Genomic DNA, 27416 nt, shown 5'->3' with positions numbered 1-27416 from the left:
TTTACCTGTGAAATTTCCATTAGCCAGGTGTATGGTTTTGATAGGCGGCACCTCTGGCTGCTCCTTGTTGTAGGCCCGCAACTCATACCTGTCAATCACACCTCTGACATCACCAATGGGTGGAGCCCAGCTCACCTCGGCACTGAAGCCATTCAGAATATGCACTGCGGAGGGGGGTGGAATGGAGCTTTGCACTAGGAAGTGAAAGAAATGGAGCCAATTACAGTATTTGATGTGATAAAAAAAGTACATCATGTTTTTTTTGTATTTTTGAGTAGCTAAAATTATTGGAGCAAATAAAAGTAAAGTAAAACGGGCCAATCATTCCCCTGACTGATCAATGGAAATTTTGAGTAGAATACCACAATATCATAATTCTTCCTTGAAAAGAAAATTTAAAAGAGAATTTATCAAACCGTAATCTTGATTAATGAAATCAGCAAAAAGCACACCATGTGAGCGTGTTCAAAACAATCATAAAATGAAAAAGGGGAGGTTCAAGAACTCTAAGGTTTCATCTATCTTGGTGGGATATAATTAAGGGGTGTGTCTAAAAACATTTTCCATAGAGTGGAAATATATTCATATATTCCACAGAGCAATACAATGTGGTGAATGTGGGGTAAGACTTTCATGTGCAAAATAAAGACCAAAAATATATCAAAACAAGGCAAAACAACAGGTTGGAAGTACAAGAGGTTAAAGTAAAAGCTTCCCCCATCTTTACATGCTTTAATAGGCCCACTAAATCATGCCTCCCATTAGCATAAATAGTATTTATGAGAGTAGTAACTTTTTCAGCGCTGATTTAATGCAGCCACCCATTCATTCTGGGCTATATTTCACTGTAATCAACCTCCCTCCTTTTCAGCCGTACTCTCCTTCCCTTTCGGGAGATGCCAGTCGGACCGTCGACTGTCAAAACAGCCTCATCCACTTCACTTCCCGTCTTCATTCATCTCTCCGTGTTTCCGTACATCTGTCGCTTGTCTTCACCTATTCTGGTCCAGGAGGATTTACAATGTGGGGCAGAACAACTTTAAGAGAATACTAAGCATAGTGTAGAACCGTTTTTTTTTGTTTGTTTGTTTTTTTGCGGCGTCAAGCAAACCTTTTATCATTTCTGTCTGACATACATTTCTTTAATGGAAAATACCTAGAGAATCACAAATTATTTTACGACTGAAGAGTAATTTCCTCACCGTGCCAACACTTCTTCTCCACTTTCACTCCTGCCACGATTACTCAATCATTTTGTAGCTTTTTCCTCCATTTTCATTCGCGCTGTCCCCCCTCCATAAGCTCTCACCTTTGCCTCTCAATCCTCCATCCGCGCCTCTCCTCCTGCTTCTTAATGTATTTATTAGCACTTCCTTCCTCCCTCCCCTCCATTCCTCTCCGTGGTCACAGCACACCAGACCTACCACTGTATCGTTCACTACTAATGAGCAGCTTTATATTACACAAGGGAGAACGCGGGCCATTCTGGGTTAACAGCCTTTTACTGGGATGCCCTTTATAGTGGCTTTATCAATCTCTCGTAGTGTCAGGCCCGTGTAATATCACTAGCCCTGGATGAGTTTCACATATTGTACAAGATGTAGTGCTTTTTCATCCAAAATCTCTTGAGAAACTCCAACAGGTGGGAGTAGTTCTTATTCGCCTCAAGTCACAGCAGGGCTAAAACATTTTTGTTGGAGAATTTGTGAATGGAAATCAAGTCAATAAATTACACACAGCAATATGTCTTACCTTTGCCGCAGCTGCGCACTCTCTGCCAAGGCGACGCTGCCCAGCCTCCTGCACCCAGAGCTATGATTCTGTACAAGTATTCTTATGTGTGAATGCACGTGGCAGGATGGGTTCAGGATTGGGATAAAAAAAAGTAAAAAAAAAAAGTGCATGATTCAGATTTTAGGGACAATCTCAGTGAAACGTCAAAATTTACGCATTCACGATTGTAAATAGAGTACAGAATTTTGACAAGATGCAAACCATTAGTAACATTCAATAACAGAAGAGCAAAGTACATATTAAGTGCTGGATTCCTACTCTATGTTAGAGAGGAACATCCCATGATCCAAAGGATACTACATCACGTGTCAAACATGATCGAGGCAGTGTTATGACATTGAAATGTATGGATGCTAATTGAATGGGCTCACTGGTGTTTTATGGATGGTGTGACTGCTGACAGATACTGTAAGTAACAAGAATAATTGGGATGCGCATGGGACTTTCATCTGCTCACATTCAGTGACAAAACTGAGCAAAAATAGTCAAAACTTTGAACTTAAGTGCGCAGCAAGGAGGGAAGCCACTGTGTATTTACAGGGAATTTATCTGTTGAATGCACAGTATTGTACCTAAATGTATAGTGATGATTAATAAAACTGTGACTTGTTTACAGCTTTTATCCAGTAAACAGAAATGTTTCTATCTTACGCAAAATTACATCACAAATGCAAACAACATATGACTTGTCGTTTAAGGAGCACAGTAGAGAGCCTCCATTAATAATACCCTTTATGAGACAAGAGAAAAGGTTTGAGATGTTTAGAAGCTAGTCGATGACAAGTCAAATAAAAATGTTTTCAGACTATATGCCAATCTGATGCCATATACCTTGATCCTGACAAATATTGTAAGATTGTTAGTAATAAAAACTGACAGAAAAAGTGCCACGCATGTGATCACACATAGGTGTGTATTCTTTTGAAAACATATCTATTATTATTATTATTATTATTATTATTATTATTAATCATTCTGCTGGCAGAAACCCTGCACAAGTTGAGCAGTTCCCTTTCGTGTCGCTTGACTGGACAGAATTCAGTGGCCTTCTTGGTGAGCCTCATATTCATTTACCTTGACTTTGCCCCACTCATTCAAATTTGCATTTTCAATTTTAAAACACAGCAAAGTAAAAAGTGCAGCGCTCCGCCTACAGCACACACAAGGTCAAGTGTAATTTTGGAAAATGTGTGTATGTGTGCGGGCCTGTCTGTGAAAGCCACGTAAATCTCTGCTCTCAGTAATGTTTATAGAGCAATGTCATGCTGAAAAAGCCTGATGTTCAGATGTTTTTTCAGAGGACCAAGGCAGCCTCGCTAACCCATAAAGCTACAGCATTTATCTGGAGTGGCTTAGTGCATACCTCGTATTCAGTTTATTTGTTTTGATGTAATACATGTATGAGATAAAACCTGCAATTGTCAAAAGAGTTGGTGACCTTGAAATATGCATGCCACATGCGTCACATGTTGGCCGCAGTCATTCACATTCCACAGACGAGAGTCTCTGGTAATTGTTGGCAACTGTGACATCATACTTCCCCAATGCACTCATCTTATACAGTCTATGGGTCAGACAGAAAGAGTTGATGAAAAAGATGATTTGCAATTCTTACCAGTGAATGGCTGCAGACTGTAATCAAAGGCATGTGTCTCTCTACCAGTGAAGGCCAACACTGAATCATTGCCCCTGCAGTTGTAACGACTTTCACTGTTAGGACAGCCATCGAGGTAGATTCTAACAGAGCGTCCTCGGGCTACAGAGAGATTAACACGTTGACTGACAGGAGGGCTTGTTTTATCACTTTGAATGGTGAGGCCTCTTATGCAACCTCCAAAGCCTGCGAGGGTGGACGGGGGGAAAGGGAAAAAGAGAGGGGAAGGAGAAAACCAAATGAGAATAGTTTCTGTCGCAATATTGTACCTTGTTCATCAAGTCTTGACCTCATCTAGTGTTCACATGGTATCAATTGAATCTCCTGGTTTATCATAAAAAATTACAAGTGGAATTTTCTATCCATGTAACTATATTTACCATTTCATTGGCTACACAATCGAACCGGAAATTCACTGGCTCACACCCATTGATTTAGCTACTTACACCCCAATAATATATGCACGGTGGTGCCTAAAGATACAAGTTTTGTAAATTCGCTCCGTGAGCAAACTCGTAACTCAAGACAGAAATATCCCAATTCAACTTTGTGATTTGAATAAAATTAAAATTTGTGATTGGGAAATGAAATTAATATGTTCTGGCCACCTCTCAAAAAAGTGTAATGTGCACTCCATGATATTGGACTATCCAAAAACAACCTGTAATAACATTATAAAACAGATGTAAAAAATTAAGCAGTTTGTGCAACATTATTTAATGCTTCAATTAAATTCAATGTACTGCTGGTTCTGATGTGCCCACCTTATGCATCAGGGGGCAGTATAATACAGTCATACACACAAATGAATGAAATGAAGAATCGCCACCATGCTCCTTAAGTAAATAAGATGCAATAGTTGGTCATTTTTCGCAGAGGATAAAGAACATACACCTGTAATTACTGCAATATGGTCTGTCTACTTGTGTTGCTTCACCATTTCTGTTCAAATATCTATTATGTAAAGTGTTATAACACCATAGCTATTCTTGCTAACTCTCAGCACATCTAAGTTTTTTTCAATTATGTGTTAACATTAAGATACAGGGGGCAGAATTGTTTGAAACAGACAATTTATAATTCTCTTTGTTTTATGTTTAATTTGACACTAAATATCATTCTGATTGATATTGTGTTTGTGGAATATGAGATAAGCAGCAAAATCCCCTTGCTTTTAGCCATCTCATTGGGCGGCCATTTTGTCACTTCTGTCACAGTTGCTCAGGGCTCAGATAAAGACCAATCATGGCTCAGCTTCAGAAAACAGGTGAGCTGCGATTGGTCATTACCTGAGCAACTATGATGTCATTTTCAGTTGACAGAAGTGACAAAATGGCCAGCCCCTGAGATGGCTAAAAAAAGGTGGATTTTGCTATATTCCATATACGCAATATTAATCAGAAAAACTCATAAGTCGGGTCACTCATATGTATTAGTTAATTAATGCCTGTCTAGTGTCTGAGCATTATTATTTTAGATTTATTTTTACTTCTACTGGATATGCAGATCTCTTATGTATCATGTGTGTCCACTTGGATAAGCTAAAGAAAAACGAACAGAAAGTTTGAACACCACACCCTGAAAGAGACCCCAATAAAACTATATAATTGTGACCTAATTTGTCCGATTCTTTGGGGCATACATATATCTCACCGTGTCTGTGACTGTGGCTATCCAGAGCCCTGTGTTTGAGTTGAGGAGGCACCCCACCCAGGTATAATGGGGAGTTAACCCTAAGCTTCCCCGCTGCTCCGGCTCCCCTTGTCTCCTCTGCCCAGTCATCGACAGCGGCCGAGATGAGTGTGCTGCGTTTCGCCAGTGAGAGCTGCTTCCAGTCTCCGTTGCAGTAGCTAAGCCCCGCCCACATGCTAAGCTCAGTCACTTGACCTCCGGTGGAGAGAAAGAATGACAGGAGACCGGCCTTCAGCTCTACCTAAACATACACATTAACAGAAGAAATATCACAATGTTGGGTATTATTTAGATATCTGATCTATTTTAAGTCATATTTCAATGAGGTACAACTTACCAGCAAATAGTCATCAGTCTGTGTGTTGTACGTAAAGAGCAAAAGCGCATTAAGTTGGTCTGTTCTAAATTCCATTGCGATGTCAAAGTCATTTCCTCCACCAAACACATCTCTGTTTAACTCCAGGTAACCTAAATGCAAGATTGAATAGCATGGAAACATTAGCAGCTAAACTAAATACTCACCTACGGATCACATTCAAAACTCATGGTGGAAAATTAAATGTGATATGCCCACTTAATAAACTACTGCCCTGCACGTCTCTGCTTCCCCAAGTATTAAAAAGACAAGTACGATAACATCACTCAAGATCCAAATCCGTACCATTACCAACAACAATCAACATTGTCCTACCATGACCCAGAAAATGGGCTCCCTCCACAGTATGAATGGGGCATCCCTCCCAGCTTTCATAGGCTGACATTTTATTTGTGGCTTTTGTCCAGTCCAGAGATCTCCACTGCTCCGAGGGGCTGTCAGTCATCTTGAAGCGCACGTCTCTAAGGCAACCAGAGAAACCCTGTCGCATCAGCCGGGCAGCCCCTGGTGGGCAGAGAAAAGAAAAGAAAAAAAAAAAGTTACCTGTCACTCTTAAAAGGATTTTACAACGTGGGTTCTATGCCTAAAATATGCAGCCAAGTTCAGCATGCAATTCAAGAGTTGACCTGAGAATGAGCAGATGTTTCCAAGGACACAATGACTTCATTAATTAGTTAATTATTCCAAGAGAGGCTGGAGTTTGACTCACCAGAATCTTTCCGTCGCAGAGCTAAATCTTCCGGCAGTCCTCCAATGAACACTCCTGTATTTTCACCAATTATAGTGCTGCCACTGGAAGCTGAAGAACTGCCTGGTATAGTAGAGCATGTGTGTGAGTGTGAGTATAACAAATACAAACACCTGAGCAACATGTTTTTTTCTTCTTTTTTAAAGGGCATCAACTGCATTAAAGAATTCATATAGTTTTCTCAAATGATAATGAGTCGATACATAATCATCAAATATCAATATTACGCTTTTCTGTTGTCCAAATACGTAGAGAAGGTTGGTATCCAAAGCATAATTTGCATAAAAAAGTTTTCCAGTTGCAAAGAAATTGTGATGAATCGTCAATGATTTTCTCCAAATACTGCATATTTGTGCATATGACTGTACTGTGACATAACTGGTCTAAGTAGTCTGCATTATGTGGTGGTAATATTGTAATATGAGTAACTATGGAATTCACATTCCTAATTAGGTGTACTTCTAATTTCTTCAATGAAATACATTTAAATTAAAGTGCTAGCAAGCTAAACACTAACAAGCCCCAATGTTAAATAAGCTTCACTTTAAATGAGTTACAAGACACGAGGCACTGAAGTTGCTGTTAACATACTAGTGAAAATGTGAGAGCAAGACAGACAAATGAGTTTCACTTTATGTGTGTGTGCGTGTGTGTGTGGGTGTGTGTTTGTGTGCATCTAAAGCACTAGTTTCCTCCCCAGATTACTCAAAGAGTAGCTGTGATTAACCTGGTTAATACCTCGACAACTGGGAAGTTTACACACAATGAAGCAGACATACAATTACTTCCACATCCTACGCTATTTACAATAACAGACTTGCATGTATGGACACTTGCATTAACATTTACGCACCCACGCAAACAGGCGATACATGCAGCGGTCAGTATGAATGTGTTACCTTTGTATTGATCGTTCACAACGATTGTTCCCACGGCCCCTCGCCTTGTTGCTATGATGTGGTGCCATTTTCCATCGTTGTAGCGGCGCCCCCCGTCCCCTTGTGCACTCACAGCCACCACTGAGCCCTACACACAAGCAGAAAAAAAAGAAAAAATTGCTTTGTAATCCAACAACTTCTTGAATAAGAGGCTGAAAAGTAAAACAGCTGTGTATACTGTAATCACATCGTTGGGGAAAACAGGAGCCAATCAGTAATCTTGCTGTTAGCTGGCTGCTTTGCTCATTAGGCACACACAAACTTGAAGTTAGATGGCCGTTAACGTGGCAAAGTGCACATCCAGACTTGGATATTTATCTATCGAGGAATGATTTAACCTGACGCACGTTCAACCTCCTGTGTGCATTGTGACAGACAGACACAGAGTTGGAGCGCTTTCGCAGTATGTCCCGGTCCGGTACGAGCATTAAAACATGCACTCGCGCTGTGCGACCAGATGAAATGTTTTCCAGCACACAGTGAAAAAAACGGGAGCATTTGCGAGCATAATGATCGCACTGTCGAGCCCTGGTTAGGCAATAGTGTAAATGGAAATTGCAATCAATGTTCATACATGTAAAATCACCATAAGCGCACTTCAGTGTGGCTGAAGACGTATGTCTCCATTAAGTCTGACATCATTATTGCGATCAGCTTTTAGTAAGTTAGAGACAAGTAATGTAGTAAAACATGAGCACCAGATCAGTAAAAGCTCACAAAAAACTCACTGACAGCACAGAGGCCCACACAAACAGTGATGAAGATTTAATGATGGGATCAATAAATGTATGAATGCCAAAGTATATCAGCCTCTGGCATCTTTACAACCAACGCTAGCTGGCTCTTCTTAACAAGACAGCAGGGGGAGAGGTGCTCTGTCTCACCCTCACTCTTTTAATGGGAGACACAACCAGACCAAATTCATGCCAATTAAATACTCAACAAATGCTAAACAACCCTCACTGTTGGTGCCCTTGAGTAAGTCATTACACGAATTAACTGCGCTGCGGCCCGAGCTCTACGTGATAGATTAAGGCCTAAAATATTACAATGTGAAATCAGACGACAAAAGGATCAATAGTTTCAATCACACTGTCTTAATCAACTGTTTGTGACGTAACCAACAACTGACGATGAGCAACAGCTTGGAACATCAAAAGCCATCATTCTAAAAGACTTTTACAGAAATCAACAAGAACACCTGCGAACATGTAATACACTGACATTGGTGTTAATTTGTTCACCAAAGCACTTATTGCCATCTGTTGCATGGATCGCTGGATTAGCAATATTAGCAGTATTTCTTTTTTACACTTGCATGAGGGTAAAACATGTTAAAGATTACTTAAAACACTGCTTGTCTAATTAACACAAGGGCGACGGTTTGATTCAATTTGGAAATACAAATAAAACTGATTTTGCTCATCCTTTAATGGATCACTGTTTTGTTTTTCTAAATGGAGCTGATGATGATTAATTTGCATCTGAAAATATTTGAAACGCTAGTGTGCTTTTTCTGCTTACGTTCCATTTCCAAAGGAATAGAGGGATGCTGGTAGTCAGCCGAAATCTAACATCGGTGGGTGCGTGTGTAAATGCACAGTGAGCAGGTATTTCATACTTTGTAGTACGCCATGTTTGTCATGTAGGCCCTTCATAATCATATCACTTGCCTGCATCATGCTAAATTACACACCGTGCACTACTAATCCCATTAGGCTAGCGCAACAGGCTAATAGGGAAAAGTAATGGGCCAGGCTGGATGTATCTAGGGGAACACCAATAAACCATGAGACTACTCCCGCAGTTAATTATCCCAAACTAACCCTAAACAAAAGAGTCAGCCGAGTTGCAGAAGACACCCCCCCCCCCCATCATGCATACAGCAGCATATAACTAATACTTGAGCTACAATTTGATAAAGACATTTGGTTACAAGTACTGCATGGATACTGATGACGAAGGGATATATGCATGTGCTGTATGCATGCTTTTGTTTGAGAGCCTAATTAGATGGTGACCGCATGGAAATATGTGCAATCATCTGCTATCATTGCTTTCATCATCCAAGTCATTGACTCCTCAACCCCTCTACATGTGTCTGTAAGGATGGATAAGGGAAGAGAGGCTGTGTGTGTGTGTGTGTGTGTGTGTGTGTGTGTGTGTGTGTGTGTGTGTGTGTGTGCGCGCGCGCAAGGGTGCAAAGCTTAATTAGCTTGCAATTGGTATTCACGCGTGGTGACTGCAGGGAATGAGTTAATTGCAGTCCAATTCAAACGTTGACACACTTTTAAAGTTTTCTCCCCCCCCTCGCTCCATCTCCCTGACAGAACGCAATGAGCGGGCTACAGATCACATTTATAAGATGAGAGCGGGCGAGAGAAGACAGAGACGGAAGAAGAGTGGAGAGGAGGTGGATCAGAAAAAAAAAAAAAAGACTGTTGAAGGTGAGCAAAGATCTCAAGTGAGCAGAATTAGATTTTAAACTATGGTACATTTTCTTAAATGCACACTGATGAAATTGTTATTACTTGTGTGACTAGTTTTCTATGGTTAAGAATTTAGAAAGCTCTTTCAAACAAGATTTGCTCATGTTATTCATATTAAACATTAGATACTCTGGTATAATGGAGTGTAGTTGTACACCACTGCAAATTACAACCACAATAATAATCCAAGTGTTACATTAAAGTGGAAGTCAACCCAACATGTTTTTTTCCAGAATATGTTCTATGCAATGCCGAATAATGGAAATACGACATTCTGATTAATATTGCGTTTGTGGAATATTGTATAAATTAAGCAGCAAAATGCACCCACTTTTAGCCATCTCAAGGGGCGGCCATTTTGTCACTTCTGTCGTCTGAAGATGACATCGAAGTTGCTCAGGTCTCAGATAACGACCAGTCATGGCTCAGCTTCAGAAAAGAGGTGTGCCGCGATTGGTCATTATCTGAACCCTGAGCAATTTCAATATCATCTTCAGGCGACAAAAATGACAAAATGGCCGCCCCTTGAGCTAGCTGAAATGGGTGGATTTCTCATATTCCACAAACGCAATATTAATCAGAATGCTGTGTTTGTACTAGTGGGCCTGCATTGAACATATTCTGGAAAAATAAATGTTTAGGTTGACTTCCCCTTTAACACCTCTCAACATATACGTCTTATTCTCTTCCTGTAAAAGCAGAATGTCTGATATTTAAATGACACACGAGTTCTCCCTTACTGGCATATTCTTGATGGTGTAGACAGAGAAAAAAAAGTGTCCATACCTGAGGGTCAAACAAAAAGTAGGGACGTCCATTTTTAATCTGAATAGCCAGAAATTCTTCTTGACTTCCATCAGACAGGGCACAGAGCAGCAAACCATCTGGAGAGTAAGTCTTGAAACTCAATTCAACACCTGAAGTAAAGTAAGATGAACACAGTAAGAGTTGTGTGATATCATAGTAAATGTATTGTCTACTACAAAAATTTCATTTTGTGTTGTGTGACTTGAACCACATTGAGACGTCACAACAATTTGTTTTTTTAGTATTCTAAAACTGTATTACAACTATTAGATTAAGACTATTGAACACAATTATCTACTATTAACTTTGCATTTTTTCCATAAGCATTTATTTATATTTCTTGTTACATCACCATCAACTTCATGATATCCCAATTACACCATACCTCTAAGCAGACTTCATTTTCTCAATAAGCCAACTGCTCGAGGATAATCTTACCCCTAAAGATACTTTGGGAAAACATGAAGCTCCGAGGACGAGCCGCAGAGGACAGACTTGATTCCACTATTTTAACAGATCCTACTTGTAATCTCTTGCTTTTATCTGTAAAACCAAAATCCTCCAAATATTGTTGGCTTCTCTTCTCCACCTCAATAGCATCACATCACTTTTCATACAATCCTCTCTTTTACAGTGCTTGCCCACAAACTGTTTGCTTTGGAAGAAACTTTGTTTGGTGTTTACACTTACTGTACATGAACGTTGCAAATTATAGCCAATCAAAATGCAAGGAAACTTTTAACACAGGTTAAAAATCAATATCCGGGTTGTAAGCGAGCGGGACATAACCGCCCACCATGGGCCACCAAACAATAGAAATACAGCATAATGTACAGAGTGCACGTTGTGTTTTACAACAATACTTAACCATATTTATAATTTCATATGTACCTGTGGATGACATAGCGACGTCTGTGGTAAAAATATATGTGAGGAGCATATGTTCCGCGGCAGTTACTTTCAAATGAATGGGAGCGAGGCCTGCATTTCAATATATACCCATTTTTCCATCTTTATTCTCGCCCATGTCCTCTTTCTATAGCAACCTGCATCTTGAATATTGAATGAGAGTCTGTCTTTTTATGGATTAAAAAAAGCGACAAGGTACAACATATTGTATGAGGAGCCTCAGAACCGTGATAGATGGCTCGCGCATTGTCCGTCTGCTAAATCGCCCAATGAGAGAACGTGAGTGGCCAACTGTCGTTTTTTTCCAGACGGTCGTGTTCTAGTTGAATTCGAAAGCATCCCGCAGTGTGTGGCGGCCTTTAAACCTCTCCTGTTCTCTTACTCTTTGTCAAATTGTTCTTTCACCCTCGTGCAAGACTCTCCAGTACTCTCATTTGGATCATTTGGGCTGCCTACCTCTGACCCCCATGCCTAGTCATTTTCTTGGAAATCACCTCACCCCGTTGGCTACGAGTTCTGCCTTGGTCCTTATTGCTTTTGGTTTGCCCGTCCCTGTGGCTGTTTGGTGTTTTGCTGCAATGACATTGCAGTGTGAGTTTCACTACTGTGTTACCAGTGGATCGTGGAAATTAAAAGTCATTACAAACGATTACTGTGGTCTGGTTTACTGCGTTTGGGTTGTACTCGTACCCGTGACACACATACTATAAACACAACACTTCGGTCTTCATGGCTAAGTCTCCATATTGGAAGGATAGTGAATACTGTTGTCATGTTATAGCAGGCACAACCTGGAGCAGTACATAGAGTGGTTTCTTTATTTTTGTCAATGCCTTCACGCCAAACAAGAGTTCCCAGTATTTTTTATTAGTTTTTTGCTTGGACAGTGTGCTTCTGGGGATGTAGAGCCGCCGTTTTGCATGTTTGACTTCAGGGGTATTTGAATTTAGAAGTTCCACTGTAGTTCCTTAAAATGTTGCTTGGCTATGTGCTACTATAATACGCATGTGCAAAATGTGATAAGACTTCAGCATGATTGTTTCACAGTCCTTTATGTTGACTAAATTTGTGTGAATTTGGATCCAAGACATAAATGTACATTTCCTCCGCATAAAACTTCCTCATTCAAAAGTAATAGTTCTTCTTTCTCTTTGACACATGTTCACACACAAGGATTCCTCCAGCATGCTGTGCTGTCATGTACCAACGGATCTGAGATTGAATCTTAATCCACTACTAGGTCTACAGCTTCATGGGTACGTCTACCAATGTGTGCACATGTCTCCCTGTAGGGAACAGAAGTGTGGGAAGCTCTCAAATGTTGAATGCAAAAAGTTCAGGGTTCACCAGGCGCTGCTGTTAGCAAAATAATTACGAGTGAATTCACTTACCATGCAGCAAAGTCAAATGGTTACATGGACACATCAAGATGAATGCAGATTTACCATTTCTAGTTTTAACACTTTTCTGAAAAAGAACATTCTCTCACTGGCTGCAGCCTTAAATAGTGCAGGTTCATACCAGCGCGATTACAATTCTAAACCTATTGTCATAGGAATACCTCTTTGACATCATCAAATAAAGCTAAATATTGCTATTTTTGTAAAGGCATATTTTTTATAGTACCGCTACTAATCTAAGTAGGCTGTGTAGAGGTATCTAATTTTAAAGTTTTAAAACTGGGCCTTTTGTTGTGATCAATTCATCTACAGAACTCAATATTGAACTGCATTAAAACAGGAAAACAACAAACGTATGTTTTCCCTATCATGTTAAATATAATGCACCTTACAAGAAAGTTCAGACAGGCTGTTTTTACTTCATTCAAAGATAAAATTATGTTTATGCTGACTATGTGATGTCCTTACTGACTTGTTTCTCTCTTGAAGGTTTTATAGTCACGTGTTTGTAGAGTGCACAATATACATTGAATACGTAATCAAAAACTCCTCGCATTTGAACATGCGCTGTGTGCATCAAGCAGGCATGTGTCATTTACATTGGTGACCTTGTCAGTGCAAAGAAGAGTGAAGTCATGACAGATACCTGACATTACATTACCCCCCTTTAACCTTCTCCCCGACACTCTCCTGATCTCTTCCCCTTGCTTTTAACCTCCTCCCTTTTCTTCTTGACCCCTTTAGCAGTTCTCGCTCTGTCTTACATATATATTTTTTTCTTTTTTGCATTTCAGTTTATTTTATTTTTCATTTTCATCCTAAACCCCGCCACCAACATTTTTGTTTCCTGATACTGACTCTGCATTAGGTACATTTGTAGTCTAATGGGATCCGAGAACTGTGTAATACATTTTGCCTCTAAAAAGATAATACTGCGATGGTCTGTTTTGATCGACATTGCCAGACATAAATCTGACAATATATTTATTACAGTGGAACCTCCGCTATTCATGGACTAAATTCAGTTTCCTTGAATAAGTGATGTTTCCGTAATAGTGATTATAATTGCCTATATTAATAAATAAATCTATGATCCAAAAACGCTGAAATTTAATTTAAATTGAAAGTCAACCCACACATATTTTTTTCAAGAATATCTTCTATGTAGTCCCACTAGTTGAAACACGGCATTCTGATTAATATTGCGTATGTGGAATAAGAGTTAATCCACTCTTGTAGTCATCTCTAGGGGCGGCCATTTTGTCACTTCTGTCGACTGAAAATGACACAACAACTGCTCAGGGCTCAGGTAACGACCGATCACGGCTGACCTGTTTTCTGAAGCTCAGCCGTGATTGGTCATTTCAACTGGTGTTTCAACTGGTGGGCCAGCGGGGAACATATTCTTGAAAAACAATGTGTTTGGGTTAATTCCCGCTGTAAAGATTTTCAAATATAGCTGTAGCCTTAAAAATACAGGAAACATCTTAGCAAGCAGATATTAAACGTACTTTACTCCTTACGTTAAGGTCAACAATTCTGACGATGAATAATTACTGCACTCTGGTGAAAAAAAAAAAAAAAAAAGGAAAGTTTGAGTGCAGAACAAATCTTAGCAATTACGACCATGTCCAAGATGCTGGGACGGCCTGCACTGGTGAGAAACTGCAGATTCCTAGGCTACTGCGTCCGAGTGGTGGAGCTGTTAGCACTTCAGTGTTTACTGACCTGAAAGTGCTGGATGCTCGCAGTGATAGTACGAAGTGGCGCTCCGCGAAGCTGTTGTTATGGATTCCTCTGGGATCGATGCCCTATTTAGTCCTAGTTTGGCAAACCTAATGTGAGCCAAAGCAGACACAGGCGCCACCATCTTATCTATCCTCTTGCCCTGGCTGTCACTCACCCGGCTGCTGTTATATTTCTGATTTGATGAGCATGTCGAAGACTGGGAGCAGTGCGAGTGAATGAGTGTCTTGGCGGAACTTTTAAACACCAAATAACTTTCTCCGGTGTAAGTTTGGCTGTGCGCTGAACTAATTTTATGTTTTTTGGGGCATGGTTACGGCAGATGGTAACAGTTTGTTCAATTTAGGAGACACGCCAATACAATGAAATATTTTTCACATTTTTTTTGCCATGTCACAGAAAATCGCAAATAGACGAGTTTTTCCATAGGTCCTCCACTAAAAAAAACTCAGATGAATTCATAAACCACAAACTACTTATATTTGGTGTGGGGGGGGGTCTCTAAAATGTTGTATCGGTATATGCCCAAATATATGGCTGAGTGAGAAAATTTGCTAGTTCATTCGTCTGCATCCCCACTCCTACACATTGTGTTGTAGAAACAGGTGGAAGTTTTTGCACAATCCTGCCACAAAAACCTCCTTTGCAGAGGTAATTAAGGAATATTGTTATTCAACAAATCTATCAGTCCTCACTCAAAATAAATGCTTTGCCTGCTTTTGTAATACCAATTAAACATTTGACGCGTGTATTAAAATGATTGTGTGTTTTATATGCTAGATAGGGCAGGACAGCCTGTCAACACATGCTCAGGATGGTCCAAATGTACAGCAGCTAAGTAACACTCTGCTCGTGCTCAGCATTACTTCCCTGGGATTCCCCCCAGGACTTGTGCTACTTCACACTGACAACCACTTTGGAGCCATCAACAAACAGACCTGAGCACACATCATGACAGCAGTCTGCGCTACACACAGGAACACACACACACGCACACCCCCACACACACACACACACACATACGCACACACTCAAAATCAGCTGAAGTATTTTCGACAAGGATTCAGCTAATTGGAAAAGACTTATCACAGTCTAGTCAAAAGTATCTGGGAGCTCTGCGTTTAAGGGTGCTTTCACAACTACGGCTGTGCCTCAGTTAGTGGAGCGGGTCCAAAGGGTCGCTGGTGGACTGTGCGCTGTCAACGTGTCCTTGGGCAAGACACCGAAGCCTAAATTCAATTTGTATATCTATAATGGAGTTCACTTCCTTTGGTCACAATCAAAAATCTATGCGAAGCAAAACACATCACGTATAACCAGGTGAGAGTGATCTCTCCTATTATTTGTCAGTGGTTTTGCAGACGAAAGTAAAAGTGAGATGGTATGCCGTAATGAATAACGGCTGAAACAGGGCTTGAAAAATGTAAGAACCAACCTACAAAAAAAGTATGATTGCTTAAGATTGTTGTGACGCGCCTGTCTAAAAACGCTGCTAATTTTAATAGCCATCGAGGTAGGGGTATAAAGGAGCAGGTACTGTACTCTTTACGGGGACGTCATGAGAAAATGATCCTCGCATGAAATGCTTGGGAGTCTGTTAATTCTTTACAGTATATCTATTGTATCACCATTATCGCAGTACTGTTTACTTTATATTCCTTTAAGACTCTCTGCATCATTTATAAAGCTGTCAATGTTCGGTACGACCACGCTAATAGTATCCTTACATTGCTTAACGACTCTGTGCTTACATATTACGTCCTTATGTCATTTCATTGTAGTAGGAGTGGTGCAAAGGACCGCAGAAAAATTCCTTGTGTGTTTTCAAAATACTAATTCTGACCCGCAGCAATGCTGCAATACTCACATTTACTTTTGAATTTAAAAAATGCCACTGGAGATCATCATAATTTTTCCAGAATATTTCAGCGACAACTAGAGATTTTCAAATATCGATTCAATACTTTCGTTGTTTGTATTGTTTCCTCTGTTGTTAAATGTTTCTCCTCTCTCTGTCTGGGTAAACGGACGAGGTTGTGTGTAATCATCTAGCCAACATAACCTGAATAACTCCAGTCATGTTAGCTCTCTGCTGGCATTAATCAGAGCTTGGCGTATTAATGAGAGCGCGGCAGCTAGCTAATTACACCCATAGATTCTGCTGCAGCCCATTAAATATACAAATGACAGAATTAAAGAGCCCAGCCTCTTCTGATTAATCTTTAAATGGGGAAAAACTAATGATGTCTGTGCAAACTTTCCTTTCACACATTTCTCCCCTCTCCTCTCAACATCAATGCCTGGCAATCAATCATATTAATTAGGGAAAAATAATTTGTATCATTTAACATTTCCCTCTTTCCTGCTCAGTCACTCAGTGGTGCTTCAAGACTGTACTGTATTAAACGTGACTGGAAATGATCCAAGTCTATTTTGTTCCGGCATCCAATCTTTCTATTTTTTTTATTTATTTTTATTTTTTTTTATTTTTTGGCATAACCAATTTTTGTGATCTTTCATTTCTCTTCATTTAATGAAGGCTGAAGAAATGCATCTGGATTAGCCGAAATATGAGGATGCATTATAATCAGTCCCTTTCAGGCTCCAATCCCGAAGAAATACAAATGAGGAGAGAGAACTGCATAATCTGTTTTAAAGCCGGTGTCCATTTAAATCCATTATTTCTCTCAGTGTAATGTATGCCACACATATTCCTTCACCGACAAAAGTACAAGTAGGAAGTCACATCATTGGAATTTTATGTAGAGATGCATCATAGAAAAGACGAATGGACTAACATGCATTTATGGAAACAAGCACTTAGTGGGTATTCATATCAGTGCACTAATTGCATCTACTTATAATCCTCTTTTAGCTAAAGTAAGATTCAGTGTGGTACATACTAACCTTTAGTACCCCGGATTCATTCAGGATTAAGAAGCATCATTAATCACAAATGAAAAGAATCATTTCATGGAAGCGTGCTCACAACAACAGCATCTTTTGAAAAAACAACCTACTCTGATAAAAATAATCTTTTGGTGGCCATAACTGGATGTCAAAGGCCAGAGCACAGATGTAAAGAATATACTGTAAATATTTTTCAACAGAGATTTAGCATGCAAGGTATTGACCCTACCCCTATTTGAAATGGAGATCATCAGACTATATGAACAATATAAGAAATTCCCCCAAAAAGTATTGCTGTTTTCAGAGTGGGGCATAGTAGCTCTGAGGAGCCGCCCAAATGGGACATCGCACTTGTCAGTGCGCAGAGTTGCTTGGTTTCCGCAAGGCATCAACGATTGACGACTCTCTCCTCTGTGATCAATTGACTCTCGAGGGGGCATTACACTGCATTACATTCATAATCCAATTTGGCTTTGATTTGTTCGCTGTTCCGTGTGCTTCGATGGGAATAATTGTCTGTAGATGATGCTATTAGTATTGATGGTTGTAAGAGGGTGATGGTTTGAGGACTGCTGAGACATTGATGGTCCAGAATGGATCCGGTCTGAAAGTGATTGTTTGATCCATTAACTTTTATGAAGAAGACTAAAGGCACAGGCGAAGATTTTTTTCAGACCTAGATGCATGGAAAAATAACAACATGGTTTCTAGTGATCACTCGGAACAGGGTGAACCTTGGGTGAGGAGCTCATATATACGTGAGGTACGCAGCGCAACAGTTCTTTTAAAGGGTTGCGCTGATTCGATCACTAGTCGAAATCGAGCCTGATCAGGTGATTTTTAGTTGCTTAGCATCAGATGAAAAAGAAAATATTTTTTAAAAGTAATTTTTAAAGGCCACAAGCGAGAAAATAATCAGGTTTAGTAGTGTCTGTATATTAAGCGTTTCACATGGAACTGGGATTATCTGATTTCATTACTAGACTAGTTGGTCTATATTCCACAATACACTGAAATGGGATTTTATTTGAGTGACTGTGAAGCGAACGCCTTTTTGCAAGTGCCAGTGGAGGAGTCATTGAATCTTGAAGCAATTGAGGCAAAATAGAGTGCATTACTCGGCTGCTACCAGCAGAGGCTGACTCGAGAAGTTTGCAGCCCAAAGACGTGAAACATGACATCAACTATGGGAAGTTGAGTAACATCCACTCTAATCCTAACCTGCCATCAGAATGGGTGCGTGGATTCCACCACCGTGTTTCAAATATGGCAGTTAAACTGACCATTAATTTTTTCAAGTACATTTAGTCAAATACCCATCGCTGCGTTAAAAATATGAACAACAAAAGGACGAAGTTGTGATACGATGGCAGTGAACAAGCTTCGGATGGCACAGAAGAGCTTTTGCCGCTAGAATCGCACTGATTAGTATCAGCAGTCATTAATTATGAGCGTCAGACTGGCTGATGTTCTCAGATGAAGCAGAACATGTTTGGCTGAGCAGCTCAACCCTCTAATGATGCCGGTAAACAGAAAGATAATTGTCCTTTAAGATGACTGCAGAAGTCATCCTAAAGAATTGTCACGAGAAGACTGTGATAATGCAGAGTAATTAGTCTTATATATTTTCATACTTATATATTAGTCTTAGTCTTATATATATAAACAACAACAACAGCAACAAAAACATAACTAAAGGCAGCATACAAGGCCCAAATCCAATTTAGTTTCTAGATCTTGATTTTTTTGCACTGTTAATTTACACGTGTATTATATGTGATATGACACATCCATCCATCTATTATCTATATGACTTATCCTCACAAGGGTGATGTGACATAAAAAAAAAAAAAATTAAAAAAATTTTGTCACTTGAACCATGTTGTGCATAGTCAGCTCTTGACATTTTGCGTGATTCGGGATGTGAATTCTTACCAGTGAAGTCAGTGTTAACGGGCAGGGTGTCACTGGGAAACTGGTAGTAACTACTGCCAGAGAACCTGGTACCTCTGCTGAAAGGACCTTGAGGGTTAGAAAGAGACACGTCTGTCCTCTCCACCTGGAAATAAACACATGACTGAATGACTACGACAACACTCCCGGCCTTATTAGACATAGCCTTCAAATCGTCATAATCGCCTCATGAATAATTGAGCTATGGGGAAGAGCGTGTTTCACGAGGCCACCATGACCTTGACCTTTGATGGCCATTTGAGACACTTTATGCTTGACTTCAAGTGCATGTTTGCGCTGGATGGATTGAAATTTGCTTGAGACTTACCTGGGTTGTCCTGCTAGAGATAAAGACAAACACATCATCCCTCCTGCAATGAACTACTGTTTCCCACAATTACTGTGAGGTTTGCGCCTGCAAAAACAGAAAATATTGACCTGTTTGCATACCTGGTACATAGGGTGTGGTCCGTTGAGTCGAACCGGAACATCCCAGTCTATCTGAATGGTGCTTTCATTGACGGGGAATAGTCGAGGTGGGGACAGCCCTGTTGGAGCTGAGAAGAAATAAGTACTAAAATATATATATGCATTGCTCCCTTCCCACCTGCTTAAACTGCACACATTTACCTAATGTATTCAATAATGTCAATATTTATATATGGCATCATTTATTATTATTGAACAAATCAAAATAAACTTAATATTAGAATATGAATGCCAATGATGTAACATGTTAGGAGGCATTAGACTGGAATCACATCATGTATAAAAGGCATGTTGGAAATATTTTCACTCCCTCGTTTAGCTCCGTAAAAGGCAAAACTACTAGTTACTAGTACTACTAAATGCAAGTATTTTAATTGACATAAGGTGTCATGATTGTTATTTATCCTTATACAATGTTCTTGATTCCTTCAGACCCCCAGTTTTTCCTCAACTTACGGTCTTAGCGAATGTCACTATTTCACTTAGTGGAGGGTCAATTTAATTTCCTTCCCTCACTTTCGAAGTTGAAATTAAATGTCCCTTTGAAACACACTGGGTGCGACTGAAGCCGCGGCTTCAATATATATTATAAATAAATCACTCCAAGACTGGCTGCCATGGTGAGCGGTGATATATTTAAGAATGGAGCGGAGAAACAGCCAGTGACGGAACAGTGTACAGATGTGTGTGCACTAAGTGTCTCCCTATTCTTGTGTTTCTCGGAGTGTGTGTCTCCTTCTAATGGTCTAAATGGTTTTTGGTGGGCGTAAATTAGCTCTCCGTGACACACATGCGGCCATCTTCACTGCGACTTCTAATAGAGCTCTTAAAAGGGGAGTGGACAGCTTCTCATCTTGGCACATCAAACCATAAATTACTGCCAATCAATAGCTTACCAGTCTATTGGAATTGAGCTATGGTGACATTAGGAACATTGTCTGCTACATATACACACACACACACACACACACGCACGCACATCAATGGTGTAACGACACTTGCTGGTTTATCAGACGTAAAGGGGTAATTTGCAAATCAAAAATCACTTCAAAAATCATTTAAAAAATCACTTTGTATCATATTTGTTAAAATTCTCAGTATAAATCTGACAGTAAAACTCCCCCCTTTCTGGCACCATCATTACCTATCATCATCATTTTGCTAGCACTTTTAAAACAAGGCCTCTTCCATGTTACTGTATTGTAATTTAATAAGAATAAGAATGCCTTTATTGATCCCACAAAGACTTATTTCGAACTTTATCGTTGCAGGTATTCCATACAAGTTATTACGTTTAGAAAGTGCAGTTTGATTTACGGCACACTGTATGTGAAAGATTACAAGTAAAGTGAAGTAATTTCCAGCCACACAATTAAGCTTGGCTGCTACAAACATCTACATAACACACTGCAAATGTTGCATGGAAACCGATTATTGCTGTTGGTTTGGTGTTGGTTAATGATTAAATAAGACCAAATAATTAAGCAGTATCACACAAAAGGGAGCGATGTACTCACCAACCTGCTACTTTTTGGGAACTAATTAATGCAAAGTGCCACACTTCTGGGCTTCAGGTTCAACTGCAAGTCAATTACAGGTTACTCATACTGCAAATAGTGATTATTTTTGTCAGAGCTCAAACTCACAATTATATGTTCGATAAAGCGATTTTGATTCAGTTATAGGTTTGGTCCGTAACGTGTCGTAAAATAGGGAAAATGTTGATCACTGTTATCAAAGTAAAAGTTTGCAAATGTCTTATTTTGATTAAACTCCAAGATAACCAGTCCGCTTTCATGAAGGACAACAGAAATCAGCTGAGCTGGGCATACCGCCTATGTGACGGACCGGTCCGCCTATGACGGACATCAATTTTATAGGCAATAACCTATATAGACGGGAAACTTAAAAAAGTAGCCTGACTAAGCATAGTGTGAAGCAATTTTTTTTCCATCTACATGCATTACAAAATGTTGAAAATAATGGTAAAAACTGTCTCTTAATGAAAGTTGTGATAGTGGAAATTTATGATAAAAATATATACGGCTGAAGGTACAACTCCACTCCATTGTGCTCTTGTATATGAATAAATTATCACCAGTATCGCTTTTCAATCAGAGCTTAAATTTTAGTGCAGAGTTAGTGAATGGTGCGCTGCCCTCAGGTGTTGTGCTTTGTCAATTTACCAAAGTTTGTATTTTATTCAATGACACATTCAATTTCCTTACTGGCGCCGCCTCAAACACACATCCATACACACACAAGGTCAACAGTCCGGCAGAAAGGTTAATTTTAGCTGCCGAGATTGTAATGAAGCAGGCAAATCATGGAGCAGCTCCCGGGAGCCAAAGTGCATGTTGGACTTTTCTGTTTTTGCAGCCAGTGACATATCTTAACAGGCTCTTAAGCGCACGGTTACACCACACACACACGCACACAACTTATTGACATGGTCATCCCTTGCCATGCATATTTCTCCCCTCAAGAAGGGCCTAAGGCCAATTATGCGTAAATCAATAAAGTCCCTGTTCTGTTGAGTGGTGCTACAGTGTGAGTGTGTAAGTGTGCAAGTCCCTGTGTGTTAGTGTGTGTCTTGTAGAACAAGTCTTTATGGATGTAGAATACATAAAACATCACCATCAGCCCCTGATTAGCCACTCACTTTACGTCGTGATCGATAACTTCCCGGAGACACATGGAAACAATTGCAAATGCTTCAACACATATGGACGGTTTGCATCTGTCTCAGTGTGCACGCTAATGTTTGGTCATGTGCTTCCTTGTAGCGCTGCTGGTTTTGCAGATGCTGCCTGCTCACTTACAACAGATGGTAGCAGCCTCTAATGGCCCGGTCATATGTATGCTAGATTTATTAGTGCATCAGTAACACACTCAAGTGCACCTTACTATCCGTACCGCTTAATGTACCACTTAATGCGTTTTGCGGAATTTATCCATAGAGTTTCCTTTAGTACACATCATTATGTTACATTTGATTATGTTAACAGGATTAAAAGACTTTTTGGACAAAACATGCAAGAGCTTTGCATCTGAAACAAGAGGATTTCGTTATAAAGCAAGTAGAGTGGAAAATCACAAGTTTGGAGTTCAACTAAAGTCCAGGAAAAAAAAAAAAAAGAATAAAGGGGTCAACTCTGAGGTGTGTTTGCCTTTTCTGTTTTTTGTAATAGCAGCACAGAAGCGTACCAGTGATGGCAAAGAGGAAATATTGGGATAACCACAGAACTAGAAATGAAACTTCAGAAGTGAACTGAAACCTCGGCATTAATGTCATTACTTAAAACAGCGCCAAAAGAGCTAATTATGGTTCAATGTCAAAATACAAAGTAATTTATGTCACATTATTCCTCTATGAGAAATTGTTTGGAAATGACAAAACGCTGGAATCCAAAACAGTGTCATGGAAAACACCAGTGCATTGTCCACAATTACATCATTTTAGAGTTATGCAAATAATCTCTGTAAAACAAAGATCTATGCAACTGTTTAAGAGTCCTTTGTCCACCATTAACGTGACTACTTTATGGCAGCGTCCCACTTCACTTGATAGAGGCATGCAGAAGGGGCAAATAAATCCTGGTTCTCCATTCAAATGACTTTCAAAAGTTTTTACAGTAGTTACAAATTTATGCATTGCATGTTTTGATAACAGCTTCAATGTTACTAAGAAAAATGTAATAATAATAAAAAAATAATAATTCTACTCATTTGTTCATGAAAAACGTTTCATATTCAAATCAAAACCCTTCGCTTCCTTGTGGCGTGGCAAGTATTATATAGGCAAAAATACATTTGTTGATACTCCGTAGAAAGTACATAAGTATATGCAGTAAATAAACAAATCATTTGAATAAATATATGCGCCATCTTGTGATCAGATCGGTGATCTTTTTTTTTTTCAACTCGCTGATCATGATCGGCCTCAAAAAATCATATCAAGTCTACTTTAAATTTAAGTGTGCAATGACTCCCATTTAAAATGAGTTTGACTGTGATTGGTTAATTGTGAAAGCAGCTACATCCCTCGGTTATAACAGGTTATGCACACTGCGCATTATCTGAGTTAGTGTTATTTTGTGAGTCACCCTTTTCTTCCATTTGCGACGCACAGCTTATGGGCCACATTAACAGTGGAAAAAGGTTTTCAATGATTTATCATGGTCTCATTTTTAGATATTGCAAAAACATGGGATTTGAACATGGGAGTGTAAACTTTTCCCAACTAATTAAAACAATACTAACAAGATGTATGTAACTTTCATAGTTAAACAAATAGTAATTACTTAGATAGACAAATCATTAAACAGTATTGAAATAATGTAAATATTGACATTTCTGGAGGCGTTTTAAGATTGCAGTTTTAAACTACCAAGAATAAAGTGATAAACAGTGTAACACATGCTATGCAAATTGTTTTAGATACAAAAAAAAAAACCTGGCAAACGGCATATGTCGCTATCATTTCTTAGAGTTGAAACAAGGGACATCTTTGGCTTTGGATGAAACAAAACGGAGGCAACAGATGTGGCTGTTAAAAATACATTCAAAAAGTCAACTGGGTACAATAAGCCATATTGTATTGTACTGTATTACAGTCAAGAGAAGTCTTTGGAATCGCTTAAAACAAACATTGTGGCTGTGTCAACAGATGTAGCCATTAAAAATACATTTAAAAAGTCCACCGATTACAATATGAGGGATCATTCATCATCATAAGCACAGGAAGGACTTTTTAAGAATTGAACGGACTGAAAACATTGCTATGTCGACAGATGTAGCTGTTAAGACTACGTTCAAAAGCTGAAATCCCTGAGCTACTATTTCTAGATGAAAGCTTGTTTTTGTCCGCATCAACCATCCATTGTCTACTCACCCAAAAACGATAAACACAACAAAAAAGTATAATGAGGAGTAAGAGTAGTGTCCACGAGTGAACAGATGGAAAAGTACGTATGCGGAAGGATCAACAGTAAATGAGACTAACACACACATGCACGCATACACTTGCATGTAGAATGATTCATGTTTCTCTGCTACCGTGTCCCATTTTGTTTTCAAGGCATACGTGACAAATTTACTTGGCAAAAATGGCAATAAAAGTTGAAGAAGAACCTGACTGTAATTAATTATTTTTTAAATGTGTATATTACAAAGTATGACTGAGTGTGTATTGCCTCTACTTACCAGTATGACCAACTGCGATTGCTCAGTTTGTGTTAGGTGAACATCACATATTTCATTAAAGTCAATGTCATGAATATGATTGTGTCTTTAAAAAAAAAAAAAAAAAAAAAATCAACCAATTGGGCGCTTTTCCAACTTCTTTTCTCTGGGATGGAATTCTGTTATCATCTAGGGATCTTTGCACAGTCAACTCTGGGCATAACAACATTCAATGTCATCACAGGTATTTGAGTAAGAAATTATTTTCCATTCAAACTATTTCTGTTTTACGTTATAGAAAGGGGTGAATTATTTTTAGGTTCTTACGCTAGTGCTATGACTGCCAAATATCTTCAGAGTGTCCTCTGTGCACTCACTGCTGCGATGCCAAAGACAGAACTGACTGTTAAGCTAAATTAAATGGTCTTGATAAAGGACATCTGAGCAGCAATACTGTGCTATTGGCTTTTTAAAAGGAAAAAAAACATGTTTAGGTGTTACCTGCTGGTTGGGTCTGACCAGATCTCGCTAGACTGGTAATGCAGCCTTTCTTAGTGCAGAGTGTCACAGTAAAGTTGTACACGTGATAAGGCTTCAACCCTTTTACGATATAAAGGGGCTGCGCTGAGGGTTCAAAGCGCTGCAGGACCTGAGAAAAAGGCATGACAATGTCATTTCTGCAGCAGAAGAGAACTTCCCCTCATTTATATCAAGGAGAACGTATGCCACTAACCTGACTGACAACTGGAGGAGCATAGGTATGGTTGGTCTGTTCAGTCAGCAAATTGACATGATATTCTACGACCTGCCCTCTGGCAATGACCCCATGACCTTCAGAAGTACTCCATGTGACTTGAAGACTGGTGGAGGACAGTGCAGTCACATCTGGAGGAGCCATCAACTCTGGGACTAAAAGATATAGTTACATAAGCTCACTTGGTGAGTGGCTTGAGACTCTGTTGATCTGTACCACTGATAGTCCTGGTGCATAGTCAGAATGTGGTTTTCGAACATGGCATAGCATGTATACACATATGCACACATTCACTGATGCACACCCAACATTTAAATGATGTTATCATATGCTTATTACCCAGACACGTAGCCCAGAGTGATGTTGGGGGCAAACGCTTAGTCTTAATGAGCCATATCATCTCTTTGAAATTCAAATACCTTAATGAGTACCCCCCTAAGAAAGCACACATGCACATTGCACACACATTCAGCCCTCACCCCCACACACACAGGTTTTTCATTTCCCTCGTTCTCGTTCACATTATGTCTAACAGTCTGTTGTGTTATTTTTAAATAAAAATCAGATTTTATTGCATCTGTTGAAGCCGAGTCATTTTTACCGGGGAGCTTTTACACACCACGTTCCATTTCATTACAAATGTACTGAAGTAGAAAATGCTGCCACAGCCGACACACATAACTACAGAATGTTAAATTAAGAGCTACACTGAAACTTTATTCCTGTAACACATTTTTATACTTAATGTACAAAGAAAAAAAAAAAACAAGAAAAAAAGTATAATAGCATAAAAAAACAGTCAATGACAAGGTCATTTAAAACTGTTCATATTGATGATGACTTTGTGAAATGTATCGTATAAAACAATGTACCTTCACAACATCCGCAACTGTCCTCTGGGCATGCTCTTATTATCACTGGCAGAGATAGAGGGGGGATGCAAGGGCACTGCCCCCCCCTTGAAATGTTTGGTCCCCCCACGTGCCTGGCCAGATAATTGACTTTTGGGCATTTTCAGATTTTTTCCAGTAATTATTTTACACATTTCCCCCATCCCCCGTAGGGAACATATAATGAATGATTATCTGCATTTTCTGAAGAATTCTTGGGGTTTGTACATTTTTTTTTGGGGGGGGGGGGTTGCGGACCCCCTGAGATATCCTTGGCGCCCCCAAGGAAAAAAATCCTACCTACGCCATTGCTTATTATAAATTTCATCTGGTAGAATTTAGATTTTTTTTCAAATGGACTTCATCAGTATTTTATTCCCCTTAAAACTACAAGTTTCTTCTTGTACAATTACAACTTTACTGTCATAATTCCATTCCATCTGTGCTTGAAACTTAAAATGATTTTTAAAACAGGTGGCCGTTTTGTCACCTCTGTCGACTGAAAATGACGGCTAAAATGGGGTGGATTAATTCATATTAACAAACGTAATATCAATCAGAATGTCATGTTTCAACTACTGAGACTGCATAGAACATATTCTTGAAAAAAATATGTTTGGCTTGACTTCCCCTTTAAATGAGTCCAATGTAGTTGGGTATTCCCTGTAAATATAAAAATGTTT

General features: G+C 39.4%; 1 protein-coding gene across 8 annotated transcripts in view; it reads right to left on the bottom strand.

Moving 5' to 3' along the window:
* Positions 1–27416, bottom strand: part of ush2a (Usher syndrome 2A (autosomal recessive, mild)) — a 188645-nt gene that overhangs the window by 107292 nt on the left and 53937 nt on the right. For all 8 annotated transcript variants that reach the window (XM_086025800.1, XM_086025798.1, XM_086025799.1 and 5 more), the window contains 13 exons: positions 25823–25998; positions 25591–25738; positions 19867–19973; positions 19399–19522; positions 10478–10608; positions 7164–7290; positions 6226–6327; positions 5832–6020; positions 5478–5608; positions 5102–5381; positions 3410–3634; positions 1753–1833; positions 6–194 (listed from right to left, as the gene is read on the bottom strand). In XM_086025800.1, coding sequence (XP_085881926.1) covers positions 6–194; positions 1753–1833; positions 3410–3634; positions 5102–5381; positions 5478–5608; positions 5832–6020; positions 6226–6327; positions 7164–7290; positions 10478–10608; positions 19399–19522; positions 19867–19973; positions 25591–25738; positions 25823–25998 — 2010 coding nt within the window. The remainder of the gene's footprint in view (positions 1–5; positions 195–1752; positions 1834–3409; positions 3635–5101; positions 5382–5477; positions 5609–5831; positions 6021–6225; positions 6328–7163; positions 7291–10477; positions 10609–19398; positions 19523–19866; positions 19974–25590; positions 25739–25822; positions 25999–27416) is intronic.

The sequence above is a fragment of the Filicampus tigris genome, chromosome 3 (assembly GCF_054856515.1).
Source record: "Filicampus tigris isolate MCC_2025a chromosome 3, RoL_Ftig_1.0, whole genome shotgun sequence".
Classification (NCBI taxonomy): Eukaryota; Metazoa; Chordata; class Actinopteri; order Syngnathiformes; family Syngnathidae; genus Filicampus; species Filicampus tigris.
Note: the sequence above shows the minus strand (reverse complement) of the source record. Positions and strands in the feature narration are given on the sequence as shown.